Genomic DNA, 18,906 nt, shown 5'->3' on the forward strand with positions numbered 1-18,906 from the left:
CTGCTACCCCTGCATCTAATGATCTGGTGATCTGATCATAGAAGGCCACCAGGTTGGTCTGACAGGACCTGCCACTGATGAACCTGTGTTGGTTGTCCCTAAGCATGAAATCTTCTGCTGGCCCCTCGTGGATGTGTGCCAGAATAATTTTCTCAAACAGCTTCCAAGGATCAAGGTAAGACTAACTGGCCTATAGTTTCCCGGGTCCTCCTTCTTCCCCTTTTTGAAGATGGGAACCACGTTGGCCCTCTTCCAGTCCTCTGGCACGACACCAGAGCACCATGATTGCTTGTAAAGCCATGCCAGGGGTCCTGCAATGACCTCAGCCAATTCCTTTAGTACTCTAGGGTGGAGATCGTCTGGACCAGCTGACTTAATACGTCCAGTCCCTCCAGAAGCTCCCTAACTAGTTCCTGACTAACCCTTGGCATAGGTGTGCCTCCCCTGGGACCTGAGGGGGGCCCAGCAGGGGGTGACTGTTCCAGTACCTGTTTAGGAAGATGGAGGCAAAGAAATCGTTAAATATGTTGGCTTTGTCATCTGGTGTGACGACCAAATTTCCTAACGTGTCCTGTAGGGACCCCACATTACCAAGAACCTTCTTTTTACCCCCTATGTATTTAAAGAAGGACTTCTTATTGTCCTTAATCTGGGAAGCTAGTCCTAGTTCTGTCTCTGCCTTGGTCTTCCTGACTGCCCCCCTGCATCCCCGAGCAACTGTAGTATAGTCCTCCCTGGTGATGTCCCCTCCTTTCCATTGGGTGTATGCCTCCCTGTTAGCTAGGAGACATTCCCGGATGCTTTTGGTGAGCCATGGGGGCTTGTGTGCCCTCCTGCTTGCTTTGATCCTCATTGGGATTACCTCCCTTTGGGATTGGAGGATCGTCTCCTTAAGGAGTGACCACTCTCCTTGGACACCTGACTCCCCTCCCCTCTTGCACCTCAGTGCTTCCCCGACTATTCTTCTTAGTTCATTGAAGTTTGCCCTCCTGAAATCTAGGGCTGCTGCCTTGCTTCAGGCCTTTGCCAGATTGAGCTGGATGGTGAATTCCAGCAGGCGATGATCACTGTCACCCAGGTGGTTGAGCACCTGCAGCCCCCTCACCACGTCATCTCCCATGGCCAGCACCAGGTCCAACAAGGCGTCTCCCCTGGTTGGGCTGTGCACCTCCTGGGTTAGATGGAGATCCTGCATTCTGGCCAGGAACTTAGGTGAGCGATCAGACCTGACTGACTGCTCTTCCCAGCAGATGTCCAGGGAGTTTAGGTCCCCCATGACTACTACATCCTTAGATTTCACTACCTCTGTGAGCTGACCTAAGAATTTCTGGTCGAGCTCTTCCCCTTGGTTGGGAGGTCTGTAGTAGACTCCCACCATTAAGTCTCTTTCCCCTCGACTGCCTTGTATTCTAACCCAAAGCACTTCAGAGTGCCCTTCCTCTGATTCTTTGTTAATTGATGAGGATGGGTATTCCTCCTTAATGTAGAGTGCCACGCCCCCACCTTTCCTTCCTATCCTGTCCCTCCTGTACAGCCTATAGCCCTTGATATTCACCGCCCAGTCATGCATTGAGTCCCACCATGTTTCAGTGATCCCCACTATGTCTGGGTTGGTGTCAGCTAGCAGGAGGGTTTTCCATACTATGAGTTTTTGTGTAGAGGTATTTGAGGCCTCCCGTGGATGTGTGTAGTGGCCCCCTAATCACAGCATTGCCCTGGCCCCTGTTGCTTACCTGTGTATACGTTTCACTCATTGGTCTAGGCTGGGCTGTACTTGTGGGTGTTTCTTGGTCTGGCAGGCCGATGATTCCTCCACCCTTGTTTTCCCCTTCCCCTGACAAGCATAGTTTAAAGCCCGCCGGAGGAGGTCCGCCAACCTAGAAGAAAACACACACTTACCTTTAGGGGAAAGGTGTAGCCCATCCCATCCAAGGAAAGGTGGAGCCCATCCCATCCATAATCCTTAAAGCACAAAAGAAGTCCATTCCCATATGGAGGAAAGGTAGCAGAAGGGCTGGTAAGCCCTTTTGGCTTAATGGGGATATTATGCTTCTTTTGAAAAAGAAAAAAAAAGCTGGCTGCAGGGTAGAACCCAGAGAGTTCTAATGAACAGATCTATGCCGTCCCAGTGAGAAGTGGCCAGTGGTATCCCTCAGGAGTCCATGCTTGGTCTAGTACTTTTTAACATCATTATCAATGATCTGGATGTGCGGGTGAAGAGCTCACTGGTCAAGTTTGTAGATGACACCAAGTTATGGGGGAGCATGGTCACACTTGAAAATAGGCTGCAGATGCAGGTGGCCCTGGACAGGCTGGCAAGTTGGGTGGATCAGAACCCAGCAGATGAATTTCAACATTGAGAAGTGTAAAGTGCTCCATCTGGGGAGGAACAATCCCCAGCATACTTACAGGCTTGGTGGCGCTAAACAGACTAGCACCATGACTGAAAGGGACCTAGCGGTAATAATAGACCATTGTATGAACATGAGCTGTCAATACAATGCTGTAGCCAGCAGGGCAAACAGTACTCAGGCATGCATCAACCAATGCATGTCAAACAAAACCAAGGAAGTGATTCTTCCACTTCACTCAGCATTGGTGAGAACGCAGTTGGAGTACTGCATCCAGTTCTGGGCACAGCACTTCAACAAGGATGTGGAAAAGCTTGAGAGAGTCCAAAGAAGAGCAACTCATATGATCGGAGACTTGCAAGGCTCATGAGGAAAGACTGAGGGACTTGCATGGGCAACTGGTGCTGCCTTAGTTGGGGTGGCACATGCCCCCCCCCCCTCGACCAGTCCCCCCCCACAGCTGATCTCACTCCCCAGGGGGAGGTCCCCCCATGGCCAAATCCAATGACCAGGAGGGAGAGGTCCCCCCATGGCCAATCCTGCTGACCAGGGTGGGAGTCCCCCCTGCAGCCAATCTCACTGCCTGGGGGGGGACCACCGTGGCTGATTGCTGTGGCTGACCACTGCAGCCACTTCTGGGAATGGCCGCGGTCAATTCTGGGATTGGCTGCAGCAATCGGTCGATGCTTGCAAGGGGGCACTGGCATTCCCACCTGCCCCCTTTGCCCATAGCCTAAGCAGCAAGTGCAGCTGGTCAGGGGATGAACCAGCATTCTCAGGGGGTGTGCATGAATCCCTGTGCACTCACTATGCATTACCACTGGGGACTTGGGTCTCTTCAGCCTAAAAAAGAGAAGGCTGAGGGGACTTGGTAACAGTTCACCGCTATATCAGGGGAATACATCAAGGGCTCGGTGAACAATTGTTCACCAGGGCACCCTTGGGGGAAAAACAGGAGTAATGGCCACAAATTCCTGGAAGATCGTTTTAGGCTTAACACTAGGAAAAACTTCTTCACCCCAATTATCTTTCCTGCTTAGTACAGGGGGTCTGAACCAGATAATCTTGTGAGGTCCCTTCCAGCCCCTTACAATCTATAAATCTATGGATCTATGACTATATTTATTCTAGGAAACAAATTAATTTGGATATTGCTGACTTACAATCAACCTTTTAAAACTGAAAAACTTGTTAATGTTGCTTAGAACTGATTTACCTTTAAAAATTAAGTAGCAAAAGGAGCTATTACAAAACAGAATTTGCTAAGCAGCTGCTCTATGTTATTTTTAACTTTTTTGTTTGAAGCAAATTTCATGTTTAAAGTAACATTTTTAAAACTGGCAGGTAAACCAAAGCAGTATTTGGATGGCACTGAAAATATAAAATGTGTTTACTTTAAACTATTAATTATTGTGAGCTGAAGAAACACTTCATTCTGTTATTTAAATACATGCTTGTTGTAAAGTGCTGATATTAATCCGTTTGCATTTCCAGAGCAAAGGTATGCAGCCTATTTAGTCTTCTTGCCTCCTGTTCAAACTAATATAGTTGGTGTATTTGACAGTAATATATGAAGGCATACAAATCATTTTAGATCACATGGGCCAATTAAATGAAAATACTATTTAGGATCCAATCTAGTGAAGTGCAGCATTCTTCCTGAAAAGCATTTGTCATCCTTAACTCCCAATAATTTTCATAGCACCTTAGTGCCACACCTTCTGTAGTTCTAAATAATTAAGTGAAGCATATCAAATTTTCTGTGTTTACTGATTGTATCACAGCTGTTGGGACAATAAGCAACAAATTGTTAACACCATATTTGACTGTGGAGGAAGGACAGTCTTACGGTTAAAGAAAAAGATTGGGAGACTGGTGACTTTAGTTGAGTCATTCAGCTCTCTTATTCCATTCTCTAGTTGTAAAATGAGGATATTTATACAGCATGTGGTTACTTCACAGGAGTTGTATCAGGTGTCTTAATATCGATTAAAAAAAGTTAAGATCCTGAGATGGAAGGTAATAGATAACTTCAAAATGCTACATTGTCTGACAAAAATAATAGGTGTCCAGTTAATTAGTGGACAAAATAAATTTACAGAGGTTTTTATTCTTTTAATAAATATTAGATAACATGAGGGTAATATAATTAATAGCAGCTTGTTTCCTTCTACTTTTAGTGAATGAAATACTACTAATAGTATATATTGATACATGATGTATCCATGAGCCCCATTCTTTTTTGCTTTCAGGTGAGGACTGTGATATTGACATAAATGACTGTGACAGCAATCCATGTCATCATGCTGGAACTTGTATAGACCAACCCAATGGTTATAATTGCCATTGTCCACGTGGCTGGGTTGGAGCAAATTGTGAAATACGTAAGTATTATAAAGAGTGCTTTTATTATTTTTTAATATAATTTTAACATAAATGTAGTTGGTTGTCATGAAGATTTGTAAAAATGATGCCAAAACAGTAGTAAAAGAAGCTGTAGGTCAAGGGTGTCAAACTCGTCTCGCTTTGCATGTCAGGTGAGTGGCACAGAGCCAGTCCATAGGTCAGATCAGGTCCATGGACCCCTCTTCCCACATGCCTAATCCAACACATGTGGCATCCTCCCAGGCCAGTCCAGGACACAGGCTTAAGTGAGCTCTGCAGGTGATGCAGCCCAGGACTGGCACCAGCAAACTCCTTGAGCGCTGAGGCCCAGTGAGCACTGCAGGTAGCACAGAGCTAATGCAGGGCAGCACTGGCAACCAGGTTATGAGGCTCCGGGGGCCAGATCTGGCCTCCTGGCTGTATGTTTGACACCCCTTTTATAGGTACTTCTTAAACAATAACTATAATATGTATAATGTAACAAAATGATTAAAGGTAAATCAGCACAAAACGATGGTTTAAACTAAAATTTTAAATATAGCCACCAATATTGGGCCATACTGTTTCTGGGTGCCTAATTTTGAGATATTTTAGAGCACCCATAAGAGTAGTGGAAGTCAATATGAGCTGTAAATGCTCAGATCCTGGCCCAAAGTGTTTAAGTAGATGGCCATTTTTGATAATTTGGCATATATATCCAGTGGTGACAAAACTTAATATGGCACTTATGAGTATGATTTAACTGAGTTAACATAAAACTTATGTCTCTGATTTTCAGTGATTCCCATTTATTTTTGAGTACTTGTAATTCCAGTTGTACTTCTGCAGAGCATATTTTTATTGCAGTGATGTCTTCCCTATGGTCTTTGACAGTAGTTTCTTCTCCTTTACTAGACAGTTTAATTACATATTTGAGTATTTTGTTTTCAGGTATTTTGGTGATAGGTCTCCTCAAAACACTAGATAGTTCATTTATTGAACAAGGGAAGGGATTCAAGCAAATTAGTTTCTGCATTAGTGGGGACATGGCTGATTGTCCAGTTACCAGTATTCCAAAAAACAGATAGAGTTAACCAAGAAGTAGGTGCATAGTTAAGCACCTTATTTAGGCATCTCATCTGCATGATGAGGATCCTGTTTAGGTGCCAGGCTTCTCAGGAATGCCTGCTTTCTACGTACACTCCTTTCCTCTTTTAAGTGTTGTGCCTTCTGACTTTGCTGTACTTAGACAATGCTGAAAGCTTGCCCGCACTTTCCCTCAAATGTTATCTCTGTTCACACAAATGCTGGAACACAACTGTGATCTTATGCAAGAACTCACTGGATTAAAGCAACTTTTAATCTTCCTTTATTTGTTAGTGATGAATTCAGTTTAGTTAATGAAAGATGGTACAGCACAAATACAAATGGATAAAGGCAGAACACTGTCTGTATTAACTATGCTAAGGGCTCAGTTGCATCTGGCTGCTGTTTAGAATCCTTTCCACAGTTTGAGTCTTTTGTGAAGTCTGTTGCATAACCTTGATTTCAGCTGAGTGAAGGAGGGCTATTGCCAAGTTCCTACCTTTAGTTTGAAGACAGTAAAAACAGCATTTTGAAAGAGTGTTGCAGGCACTGCAGTCCTGGGACTTCTCCATCCTGGGGCCTGATGCGCTCATGCCATAGAAGTGATTCTCCCAAAGCAGAGATGAGCCTTCAGTGGTAAGTCTGAGAGGGCTGCTTGGGCATAATGATGCCTTAAACAGGCATATCTGCTTAATCAGTAAGACAATGCAATTCTGAGTGGTAGTGGCTTCCTTAGGCAGTAGGTAATACATTGACAGACAAATGATTAATTCTCTAGAAATGGTTCCCTTGGGGTGCCTTCGTACATTATGGCTAGATGCAGACATTCAAGAAGCCCAAGTCAGAATCTATCTAAATTATGTGGTTTTCTGTAGTATAGATCAGTTGGTAGTGGGGGGAAGGAATCTTCAACTGGGTTCTGCCACCCACTCTGCCCCCACCCCAAGCACAGCCCCACCCCAGCAGTCGGCAGCACCAGGAAGAGGCCCTGGCCCTGAGCCTGCAGTGGGTTCCATGCACAAATTTGGCCCTTGCTCCGTGCACAAATTTGGGGTGGGGGCTGCCCCCCATGCCTCCTTTGGGGGTGCATGCGATGGCAGGGAGCCACCCTCCTGTGTCCCTTCCTGCCCCTCCCTGCCTCCTGGATGAGCCACCTGCACCTCTGTCCTGCTCCCAGGTCACATTTACCGCCCTGGCTGGGCAGGACCAGCCCCTGCCCTCACCCCTGTCACTGCCCCACTCCCTCCCTCACCATGGGAGTCTCAACCTATCCCTGCCACACCCCTTTTCTCTCCCATGCACCTTCTCCCCACCCCCCAACTTACTGGCAGGAGGCTGCTTTCCAAGCTGCCTGGCTGCGTTTCTGGCTGCGTCCATGCTTTGGGTGTGCCCATGCATGCAACATTTATCAGTGACATCATTAGCTACACAGGCCAAAAAAAGCCAATTGCTGATAATGTTAATTTTCCTGTCATCAGTGCTGCTGATCTGATATGTCACCGATATATTAGTGCACCTCTAGTTATATATGGATGTAACGTAGATATGAACCAATTTTGCACTGTCTGAGTTTGGTCCATCTAATTTCGTATTTCAATGAATCCATCTCAGTTTCAGCTGTCACAACCTTCTTCTCAAAGCTATGTATGTTATCCATCACACAGCCTCAGCAGTTTGCACATAATGATGAATACTAGCTTGGAAATAAAATTGAACACTGCACTAGTATTTCCAACTGATCCAGTCTCCTGACATACCTGACAAAAACACATGTTGAAACCAAACTTCAGATTTTCCCACAAAACAGAATGTGCTGCTGTAACTAAGTCTCATATTTGTAAACTGATCAGTTTTACGTATTGCCATTTTATACTGTGAGTCATACAGGAGGCTGGTAAGTTGTGCATTATTTAATCTTTTTTCAGAGTAACTTTCTGTCTAAAATAGGCATTTTTACTAGTACCATTTCAGTGTTAAGGCTGCCTGTCATACCGTGTCCTTTACTTACCTTCCAACTGTTCTCCAGGCAATGAACTAGTTGAGAGAGAAATAATTTGCCTAGCAAGAAAACTTGTATATATACATTATATTATCATATCATCTACCCTAGTGATTGCAATTTGTATTGAAGAACAATGTAATTAACTCAACACTAGGGACACTACAACCAACCTTTCTTACAAAAAGGAAAATTTTAATGTGAAGTTCCTTTGGCCAATACGAATGAGGAGGGTTTTAATCTAAAACTTTATAAACCATGCAGATTAGCATTCATCACTGATACCATTTCAGTTTCTATGGGTATAAATAATTCAATTAGCAGGGAAAGTTAAGTTACGTCATGCAGAGAAGATAAATTTACAGGGTATTTCTAGTAGAATGTGTGTGCCTATCAGAACCTCAAATTTTACTGAATCTTACATCTTAATTCCTGTGAGACTGCAAAAGCTATTTGAATCATTACCGTCATTTCCAAATGTTTGGAATATATACTGTGAACCTTTGGGATTCTATCTGGGGAAAGAGAACAGACATTTCTACCATTCTGATCAGATCCAGAGAATGACTTTATTCAGCATCAGACCTTCTTTGCCCTGCTATGGCATTGCATCTGCCAATAATGGGTCTGAATTGGTCCTAACCTATTTTACCATCTAAGAGAACAGTGGCTGCATTTATATGAAATGCTGACTGCCTGAGACCACTGCACAGTAGCGTTGTGTGGCAGCAACCATGATGTGACTCATAGATTGTTAGGGAGTGGAAGAGACCTTGTAGATCATCAAGTCCAGTCCCCCTGCACTAGGCAGGGAAAGACAACTGGGGTCAAGTGACCCCAGCAAGTTGACTGTCCAGTCTCCTTTTGAAGATTTCCAGTGTAGGTGACTGCACTACTACTGGAGGGGGTTTATTAATAGAAATTAGGGCTGGAAGGGACCTTATAAGATCATCAGGTCCAGCCCTCTGCCCAAGGGCAGGAAGTCAGCTAGGGTCAAAGGATCGCAGCAAGATAAACGTCCAAATGTTTCTTGCAAGTGTCTAGAGTAGGTGCTTGCACCACCTCTGGGTGAAGTCCATTCCTGGCCTTGGGGGCTTTGACAGTAAAGAAGTTTTCCTGTATGTGCAGCATAAAATGGTCTTGTAGGAGTTTGTGACCATTAGACCTTGTCATCCCTTGGGGTGTTCTGGTGAGCAGGAATATCCCTAGATCCTGATGTACTTAGAGGCTGCCACCAGGTCATCCCTGAGCCTGTGCTTTTTCAAGCTGAAGAGTCCCATGACCCTCAGCCTCTCTTCATAAAGCCTGTTATCTTGCCCTCTGATCATGCGCGTAGCTCTCCACTGGACTCTCTCAAGCTTCTCCATGTCCTTCTTGAATTGTGGAGCCCAGAATTGGATGCAGTACTCCAGCTGTGGCCTCACCAAGGCCAAGTACAGCAGGAAGATGAGATTTGCTCAAGAAGTATCTATGGATGCAAGCCAGAGTTTTTGTTTGATTTACCAGCTGTGACATCACATTGGTGGCTCACGTTTATCTTGTAATCAATCATGACCCCCAAGTCCTTTTTGGCTGTGGTGCTAGTGAGCGTAGCACTGCCAAGCCTGTAAGTGTGATGCGGGTCATCTCCCCCACCCCTGAGACAGGGTACCTTGAATTTTTTCCATATTTAATGTCATCAGGTTTTATCTGCCCACTTTCTAAGCCTATCAAGGTCAGCCTGGATCACCAACCTATCCTTGGGTGTGGACACTCTACCCCAAAGTTTGGTGTCATCGGAGAACTTGGCCAGTTCACTTCGGACACCAGCGTCCGCTAATAAAGATGTTAAAGAGTATAGGTCTGTCGCAGGGCAGCCTTAGGGGTGCCGTGACCTCCCCTAGTGCCCCTACCTACCGTGCCAAATTGGGTCTCGAATGCACCCTCTATCTCGCCCGCCACGTCTTGCTGGTAAATATCAAAGGGAGGCTGCCTTCCTGCTCTCCTTGGCACGGTGCCTGCCTTGCTGTACTGGGGCTCTGTCCAATTGCCCACCTGCGCCCTCGCGGGTGCCCCCTCGCTTCCCTCGCTGCACCGGGGCCTGTCTCCCATGCCCTCGCCCACACTGGGGCCTGTCTCCTGCGGCTCTCATAGCCTGCACTGGGGCCCTGCTCGTGCTTCTCGTGCTCTCACCCCGCCCGCACTGGGGCCTTCTCACAACAGGGCTCAGGCAGCCTCAGCCTTACCTGGTCCCAGACCCCTTTCCTGGGTCTTACGCCCACTGGGCTCCTCCCAATTGGGGCTCAGGCAGCCTCAGTCTTACCTGGCCCCCAGACCTGCCTTCTCGGGCCTATGCCCCACTGGGGCTTCTGCCAGCGCCCACACTGGGCCTGTCCTGATATCACCCACACTGGGGCCGGGGTCGGACACCCCAAAACGCAGCGCCCCCTGAGCCGCTAGGAACCCCCCCCACTACTGGGGAGCTCCCATGGGGCCTCCTCCACTCCTACAGCCTCGCCCGGTCCTCGGGTCTTATATCACAACAACCAACCAAAACAGAAAATGCAAAGCCCCTTGGCCATAACACAAATCTTAAGCCAACCTGGCTATCCTCCATCCGTATCCCTGTCAGGGTCCTCTCCACCCTGTATCGCCATGCCAACACCGCTCAAGCCATCTGGCTTCCTTACTGGGCCCACAAGGCTGGGCTTGGCTTGGCTCTGCTCTGCTCTGCTCTGCTCTGCTCTGCAACAGAGCTCCTGCTCCTGAGGCTGCCAGAGGGGAACTGACTCTGGGCTCAGCCTTCTCTTTTTATAAAGGCCAGGCCCTGCCCCCTTCTGGTCAGCTGACCCAATCAATTGCCTTAGCAACCCCCACCTGTGCTGCCCTAGTGAGTGGCAGCTGCGCCTATATTCCTGTTATCCAGTAGCAGGCACCCTAGTGCCCTGCTACAAGGTCCAACGATGGAGCCTTGGGGGACACCACTGGTCATGGAGCACCATGATTATTCATTTCTGTCGACCACCACTCTCTGGGTCCAATCTCGGAGGCAGTTCCTCCGCCATCAGACTATGATGTAGCCAAGGCTGCAGTTGGCCAATTGGAGTTCAGTTGCAGCCTTGGCTTTCCTAGTTTTCTCCCTACAGGTATGGACCAGTGCAAAATACTCCTCCTTAGTGGTGATTCCTGTTTTCCATCCTTTATAAGCATCTCTTTTTAGATGTAGGAGATCCACAAGTTCCCTGCTGAGCCAAGGGGGTTGCTGTGCCCTTTTGCTACCTTTCCTCCAAAATGGGATGGACACCCCTGGTGCTTTCAGGATCACTCCCTTAATGAGCAACCACTCATCTTGGACTCTACTCCCTGTTGAGTCATGGCTCCTTAGGGCCTCGACAACAAGCCTCTTGAGTTTATCGAAGTCAGCTTTCCTAAAGCCGAGGACTTCTGCACTGCTGACTGACTTGCCAGCTTTGAGATGGATAGTAGAAGTGATAAGCTTGTGGTCACTGTCTCCCAGCTTTGCTTTGATTCTTAGGTCACTGACTAGTTCATCCCCTTTGCTAAATAATAGGTCCACTAGCACTTTACCTCTTGTTGGTCCATGGACTTCTTGAGTCAGGTAGAGTTTGTCCACACTTCTGAGGAAGCTTTGTGTCCATTCGGATTTGGCCAAGTGCTCTTCCCATGAGCTGTCTGGGTAGTTGAAGTCTCCCATGACAACCGTGCACTAAGAGCATGCAGCCTCAGGCAGTTCCCTGGTGAATTCCTGGTCAAGCTCTTGTTCCAGCTTAGGAGGTCTGTAGTAGACTCCTACCATTGTGTCTCTTGTGACACGTTCCCCATGTATGTTAACCCAGAGGGTCTCCAGTCATCCTCCATGGGTGCCAATGTCAGCTTGCAGGGATGTGTAGCTTTCCTTGATGTAGAGAGCTACACCCCAACCCCCTTTTTCTGCAAAATCTCTCCCGTACAGGGTATAGCCATCTATACCTGTGGAGTCCCACCAGGTCTCTGTTATCCCGGTGAGCTCATAGTCATTCTTGTTTAGCAGGAGGACCAGTTCCTTCTGTTTCTTCCCTAAGCTCCTGTCATTGGTATACAGACACATAAGTGTCCCATTGGAAGCCTTAGGCTTCCTTGCACTCCCAGGAGGACACAGTTCCAGGGCTGGGGTAGGAGTGGATTCCTTTTGGTGCCCTAACCTGCTGGTTTTGCAGTTGTTGCCTAGTGGGCTTGCTTTGGTGGTTGCCCACCCATCCCCCGGTGGGCTTAAAGCCCGGTTGAACGGGTCAGCCATTCTGGCTAAAAAGAGTTTTCTCCCCAGTGAGGAGAGGTGGAGGATGTCTCTTCCCAGCAGACCACTGCTTTTCTCTCCAAAGAGCGGGATATGGCTGTGGAAGCTGAAGTCTTCATGATGACAATAGCACTGCAGTCTTTGGTTGACTACCTCAATCCATCTCTCCCTCCTCAGCCCTTGACCTGTAACCTGGAGAATTGAGGAAAATACCACCTGCACCCCCAACCCCCTAATCCCCACTCTCAGAGCCCTGTAGCCACTCATGACCTGGCTGGGATTGCTCCGAACCACGTCCTTTGTGCCTACATGGGTAAGGAACATAGGGTAGTGGTTGGACGGCTGGGTAAGCTTTGAGATCCTCTCAGCTACATCCTAGATGCAGGCCCCTGGGAGGCAGCAGACCTCCTGGGCTAAGGGGTCAGGGCAGCAGATTGCTCCCTCAGTCCCCCTCAGGAGGGAGTCTTCCACAACGACTACTCTGCATTTCATCTTAGGGAGAGTAGGGATGGTAGTTGTTAGTGTATCTCCCTTGCCTGCAGGAGCTGGCAGCTCTTCAGGCTTTGCTGGGGTACCAAGAAGTTCATACCTGTTGCAGAACTCCAGGGGGGAGGAGACCCTGGTGCAGCAGGCCTTGGGCCATTGACAACCTTGGTTCAACCCCCTGACTGGACAGTGTGGGAGATCCTCAAGTCCTCCCTTGTCCTGGAAGGTGACTTTGGTCTACCTTGGCCTTCATGAGGTGAAGGGCCTGGCAGTAGGAGTCGATCTGTTCGCCATCCCTGATGGCACGCAGTTTCTAAACTGCAGTCTGGGGCTCTGCTATCTGGTACCTCAGAGACTCCAAAGTCTGGACACCCTGACCGTGAAGGAGTTTTTCCTGGAACTGAGCCTGAAGTGGCCTTCCAAGTGTTTGTATCCATTGCTCCTGGTCTTCTCCATGGGTGCCCTGGTGAACAGCTGTTCACCGAGTTCTTGATGTAGTCCCCTGATGTAGTGGTAAGTTGCTACCAAGTCCCCTCTCAGTATTCTCTTCTGTAGGTTGAAGAGGCCCAAGTCCCTCAACCTCTAGCCATATGGCTTGTCTTGCAAGTCCCTGAACATACAGGTGACTCTTCTCTGGACCCTCTCAAGTTTTTCCACATCCTTGTTGAAGTGTGGTGCCCAGAATTGGATGCAGTATGCCAGCTACAGTCTCACCAGTGTGGAATACAGTGGGAGTATCACTTCCTTAGTTTTGCATGAGATGCATTGGTTAATGCATGTCAACTTGTTGTTTGCCCTGCTGGTCATAGTATTGCATTGCTGTCTCATGTGATTGCCGATCACTACCCCAGGTCCCTTTCAGTCATGGTGCAAGTCAAATTGCCACCACAGAGCCTGTAGATACGTTGGGGATTGTTTACCCCCAGATGGAGCACCTTATACTTCTGAGTGTTGAACTTCATCTGGTTCCAGTCTGCCCAACTCTCCAGTCTGTCCAGGTCTGCCTGTATCTGCAGCCTATCTTCTGGCATGACCACGCGTCCCCATAACTTGATGTTGCTTGCAAACTTGGCCAGCGAGCTTTTCACCCCCACATCCAAATCATTAATAAAAATGTTGAAAAGCACTGGCCCAAGCACGGAGCCCTGAGGGACACCACTGGCTACTTCTTGCCAGGATGACACAGATCCATTCATGAGAACTCTCTGGGGCCTACCATGCAGCCAGTTTTCTACCCACTGAACTGTTGAGCAGTTAAGCCCACAGTCTTCCAATTTTTGCACCAGGATATCATGGGATACTAGGACAAAAACCTTTTGGAAGTCTAGGTATATAATGTCAACCTTCTCTCCCATATCCAGGTGGTGAGAGACCTGTTTGTAGAAGGAGGTGAGATTGGTAAGACAAGACCTACCGATGATGAAGCCATGCTGGCTGTCATTCAGAATCTTACCCTCAATGAGCGTATTGCAGATAGATTCTTTAATGAGTTTTTCCAGGATTTTCCCTGGGATGGAGGTGGCCTATAGTTGACCAGGTCCTCCCTCTTCCCCTTCTTGAAGATGGGCACAATGTTGGCCCTCTTCCAATCCTCAGGGATCTCCCCGTGTGCCACACTTTCTGAAAAAGTTTTGCCAGGGTTTATATGATAACCTCAGCCAGCTCCTTCAGCACTCTCAGGTGAAGTCCATCTGGTCCTGCTGACTTATAAATGTCTAGATTTTCTATTTGGTTTTGCACCAGCTGTGCATCCATAGTGGGAAGACTATCATTCTCACCCTGCTCACTGTGATCCTTATCTCACTTATCTTTCCCCTTGCTCTAGTGAAATACTGACACAAAGTGGGCATTCAGTTGTTCAATTTTTTTTTCTGAGTGTCTATTACCAGCTGTTCTGAGGTGTTATGGTGCAGTAGTCTTCAGCTGTTGCACAGTCAGCATCACAAAAAAGCCATTTGTTGATGGTACTGCGCATAATTTAGAACTTGTTTATACTAGTACAAGTCTAGTGTACAAACAAGTACTAAATGACTGTGCAGTAATGATTGCACAGTCAGCATCTTGTGTAGACATGGGCAGTGTGTCTATTAGATGTGCTTTGGATGAGAGTCTAGTTTTATTCCACAGTTGAAACAAATGGCATGCAAATGTGCTGTATCCCCCACAAACAAACCCAGTATGTTAAAGTCAGAATTCCTCAAAAATATTACATTATTAAATGCACTTGACTGATCAGAACATCCACATGAAATACATATAAAGAAGCCTTGCATACAGGGTTACCAACTGTTGATAAAAATTTAGTCCAAAAATGGTTGTCAGTAAAGTCCATAAAAACAAAAAACTGTAGCTGTCAGTCAAAAAACAAAGCAGCCACGGCTTGATAAAAATTCCAACAGCTGGAGCACAGCAGCAACACCTAGTGTCTTAAGCAGGAGTGCAGCACCCTACAGGGAACATTCTCTCAGCCATGTGTTTCTGCTGCTGCATTCCAGGCTGCCTATACTACTGCTGGGATGTAACTAGGCTTCTTTGGCGGTCTGTGTTGGGATAGGGGGAACAGCACTGGTGGAGGGAAGGCTGCACTGTAGGTTGCAGAGCAGCATGCAGTCATGGGCATCAGGATATGGGGGCCTCTGGCCATTGTGGAGGGGGAGCAGCACACTGTAAAAACTATTACTTCAGTCAAGCAGGGTTGCCAACCTAATAACTTTTTTTTTATTAAAAACTTTTTACTAACAACCAAAGGTTTTTTTTTTTTTTTATCATGGTTGATGTTAAACCTCTAAATTTGAACCCAGTCTTCCTAACTGGGACCTGGAAGTAAGACAAGGCCTGGCAGAAAACTTATATTTACATTATGTAAAACATATATCAGTAAAAACATATATCTGTTAAAACAAAGTTTAGCTATCAGTAAACTGCTTAGAATTTGTCAGTAAAAAACATCTTGGGTGGGTAACCTGCTTGTATACTGAGACCCAGTTTACAGAGAATAAGTCATTCTTAGCAAGCAAACACTTGAAACAGCTCTGGCAGTAATTCTTCATTATCCCCAGAGAAACAAGAGCACCCACTTGCTTCCCTTTTGTCAGCTGCTCAGTAAGCTGAGTCTTACTTTCATATCACAACTTCTGTTTTTTCTTTCCACTTTCATCCGAAAGGATTTCCTTCTACATGTGCTTTCTTTCTGTAGCAAAGCTATATATAGAATCATAGAATAATAGAAAATTAGGGTTGGAAGGGACCTCAGGAGGTCATCTAGTCCAACCCTCTGCTCAAAGCAGGACCACCCCCAACTAGATCATCCCAGCCAAGGCTTTGTCTAGCTGGGTCTTAAGACGTCCAAAGATGGAGTTTCTATGACCTCTATGGGTAACCTGTTCCAGTGTTTAACTATCCTCCTAGTGAGAAAGTGTTTCCTAATATCTAACTTAAATTTCCCTTTCTGCAACTTGAACTTCCCTTGCTGCATTTTGTTGTAGCATCTATTGGTAATCAAGTCTTTTCTGATGCCAATGAACAGATGAGCTCCTAAAATAAGTCACCCATCCACAGCACCCTCCTTTTGAAAATCAGTTTAAAAAAGCATAAACCACAATTTCACTTTCCCAGAGAACATCCCCAATTGCTATATTTCCAGTATATAATTGCCTCCCAAACAATGGGGCTTCTGAGAACAAAGCCAAAAGCTGTTTGAGGATAATGCATGGCATGTGAGATGGCAGGTGAAGTCACCAGGTGGAAATAAATGTGGATCATTACAAACAGCCAGATGTATGCAGTCTACATGGCTCTACAGTCAAACTTATCACATGCTGGTTCTAAGCAGCAGTTATGAAAACACTGAGTACAACGTAACACGAATGAAAGAAAATATTGAACAGTTTAAAAGATAACCAAGAATTAATAACATTTTTTGGGAGGTGGAGCTGCCTTAGAGATGTTTGGGAGGTGGAGCTGTGCTCAATCAGCTTCACATGTATTGGGGGCCAGTGCCATGATCACACTGTCCCTTGGAGTCTAGTATACCTTAATGCAGTATGGAGAGTGTAGCAGGATGGGGCCCTAGGTTTGCTGTGCAGTCCCGTAGGGACCGCCTTCAGTACTGTGCCAAGCATTCTCTAAGCACTCTCGGAATCTCACCTGCCACGTCTTTGATCTTGTGTATTCATTGTAGGGAGGCTGCCCTTCATTCCCTTGGCTACGGTTTTCCTGCTATGTGCCAGACCCACCTCGGTCTCCCTGGCACTTGGGCATCCTACAGCCCTGCCTTGCCCCGCGCCCTGTTGACGCTCTGTCCCTACCCAGTCTTGTCCTGCTTGGGCTCTCTGGAGCCCTGCCTCACTCTGTACCTCACAGTGCTCAATGGCAGTCTCTGCCCCTCTTTCTCTGGGGATTCTCACTGCCCTCTCTCTGGGGCTTCTCACTCACCCCGTGCTCCACTGGCGCTCAGGTTCTCCATGACCTTTTTTTGTTCTGCCTTCCGGGGTACTCGGGGTCAGCCCTCTCCCAATACTGCGCCTTTGCCTTGGTGCTCGGGGATGACACCTCCCCCTCTGCTGCGCCCTTGCGGATGCTCTGGGTCAACACCCTCCTTGCACTGTCCTTTCTGGCAGTCTGGGAGACACACTCCCTCTGCTGCACTCTTTTTGGCTTCACGGTCGCTGCCCCTCTCTCTCTGGGGCTTCTCAGCAGTGCGGCCCTTCTCTGGGGATGGGGTCCATACTCTAACATGGTCCCCTATGAGGCTTCCTCCATCCCCTTATAGCCTTGCCCAAACCTCTGGTAACAATAACCATAACACAAGCCCCTGGGCTATAACACAGATCTATGCCTCATTGCTAAAACGTGCTCTGAACCACACCACAGGTGTTCCATCTCTCACCCATGTCACTAGCTGCTCGCACATCCAGGCCTTTTCCTTTTCACACATTCAGGGCCGAGCTGCTTTCTCCTTGGCAGCAGGCTGCCCTCCTCTCTCTGGGTTCTGGCCTGTGATTTATGTCTAAGCCAGGCCCTGCCCCTTTCATTCAGCTGACCAAACAGATGTGTGTCCTTAGCTCCGCAACCAGCACCTGAGCCACTACTCTGGCTTTCCAAGTAGCAGGTACCTTAGTGCCCTGCTACAGAGAGGTATAGTCTTCCTTGATCATAGGACTGTAATTGTGGAAGATCCTTTTGTAGTCTATGCACCTCTGTTAGGACCATGACCAAAAAAAGTCTAACACTGAATCTGGCCAGATTATAAAAAATATTACACAATACAAAATATACAGAGAAGGGAGTTGCTGTTATGAATTCTTGGTGGTGTCAGCAATGGAGTTGAAATATTTTGCTGTAAAAATAATAGGTTTGTGTTTAAAGGATGAACTGTCTAATCCAGTGAAGGTATATCAGGGCTCTCACCTAGATGACTCCCAATTTTGCTGTCAGTACAGACATCTATTGTCTCCTGAGAGTGTATATGAGGCTTTCAGAATGATGTTTTTCATCTTGTTAGAGTACAAAACATCCAGGTTGCTTGTAATTCAGTAGGTTCTTCTAGCTTTTGGCTTCCCATTGTGTGACTTGAATGACTTTAATGGGAAGGGTTTAATTTTTTTAAGTTTTTTTGAAAATCCTTTGAAAATATATCTGTAAAACCATAGGAAAATTATTCTATATGCAAAATCTCTTTCATTTCTAATTGTAGTTGGTTGGTTCTAAATATTTTTGAACAAGGAATTTTTAAAATGATTTAAATATGTAAAAGTGAAATGATCATAATAAGCAGCACTTCTCTGCAGCAATTTTAATTTAAATGCCTCTGAGCCATTGAGCAAAAAGGTCTGGCTCATGATGTGGAAGGACATTTAAAAATCCTGATTAAAATTTGTGGATGACACAAAGTTGAACAGGGTGGTAAGTAATGATAGAGGGCAGCAGAGTCATGCAGAGATATCTGGATCATGAGGCAAACCGTACGCATTCAAACAAACTCTATTAACACAACCAAAGACAAAGTTATACATAGGAACCAGGAATGCAAGCCATTGCCACAAATCAAGGGACTAAGAAGCAATGATAACTGGAAAGTTTTAAGGGTTACACATGGATGAACCAAGTTGATATGAGCTCCTAATAAAATGCTGTGGCAAAAGCGAGACCATTGGATGTATGAGGGGAAGAGCAGTGAGTAGAAGAAGCGAGGTGATTTAACCTCTATATATGATACTGATGAAACCAAGAAAAATACTTCCTTCAGTTATAGTTTTATAGTTTATAGTTTCATAGTTTTTAGGGTTGGAAGGGACCTGAGCAGATCATCTAGTCCGCCCCCCCGCCATGGCAGGAAAGAGTACTGG

The 18,906-nt window shown here is 46.5% G+C and overlaps 1 protein-coding gene across 1 annotated transcript in view; it reads left to right on the forward strand.

The window, feature by feature from the left end:
- Positions 1-18,906, forward strand: part of DNER (delta/notch like EGF repeat containing) — a 242,759-nt gene that overhangs the window by 214,247 nt on the left and 9,606 nt on the right. The window contains exon 11 of the mRNA XM_019532557.1: positions 4,604-4,735. Coding sequence (XP_019388102.1) covers positions 4,604-4,735 — 132 coding nt within the window. The remainder of the gene's footprint in view (positions 1-4,603; positions 4,736-18,906) is intronic.

This window comes from Crocodylus porosus, unplaced genomic scaffold (genome assembly GCF_001723895.1).
Source record: "Crocodylus porosus isolate Cpor-Errol unplaced genomic scaffold, CroPor_comp1, whole genome shotgun sequence".
Taxonomy (NCBI): domain Eukaryota; kingdom Metazoa; phylum Chordata; order Crocodylia; family Crocodylidae; genus Crocodylus; species Crocodylus porosus.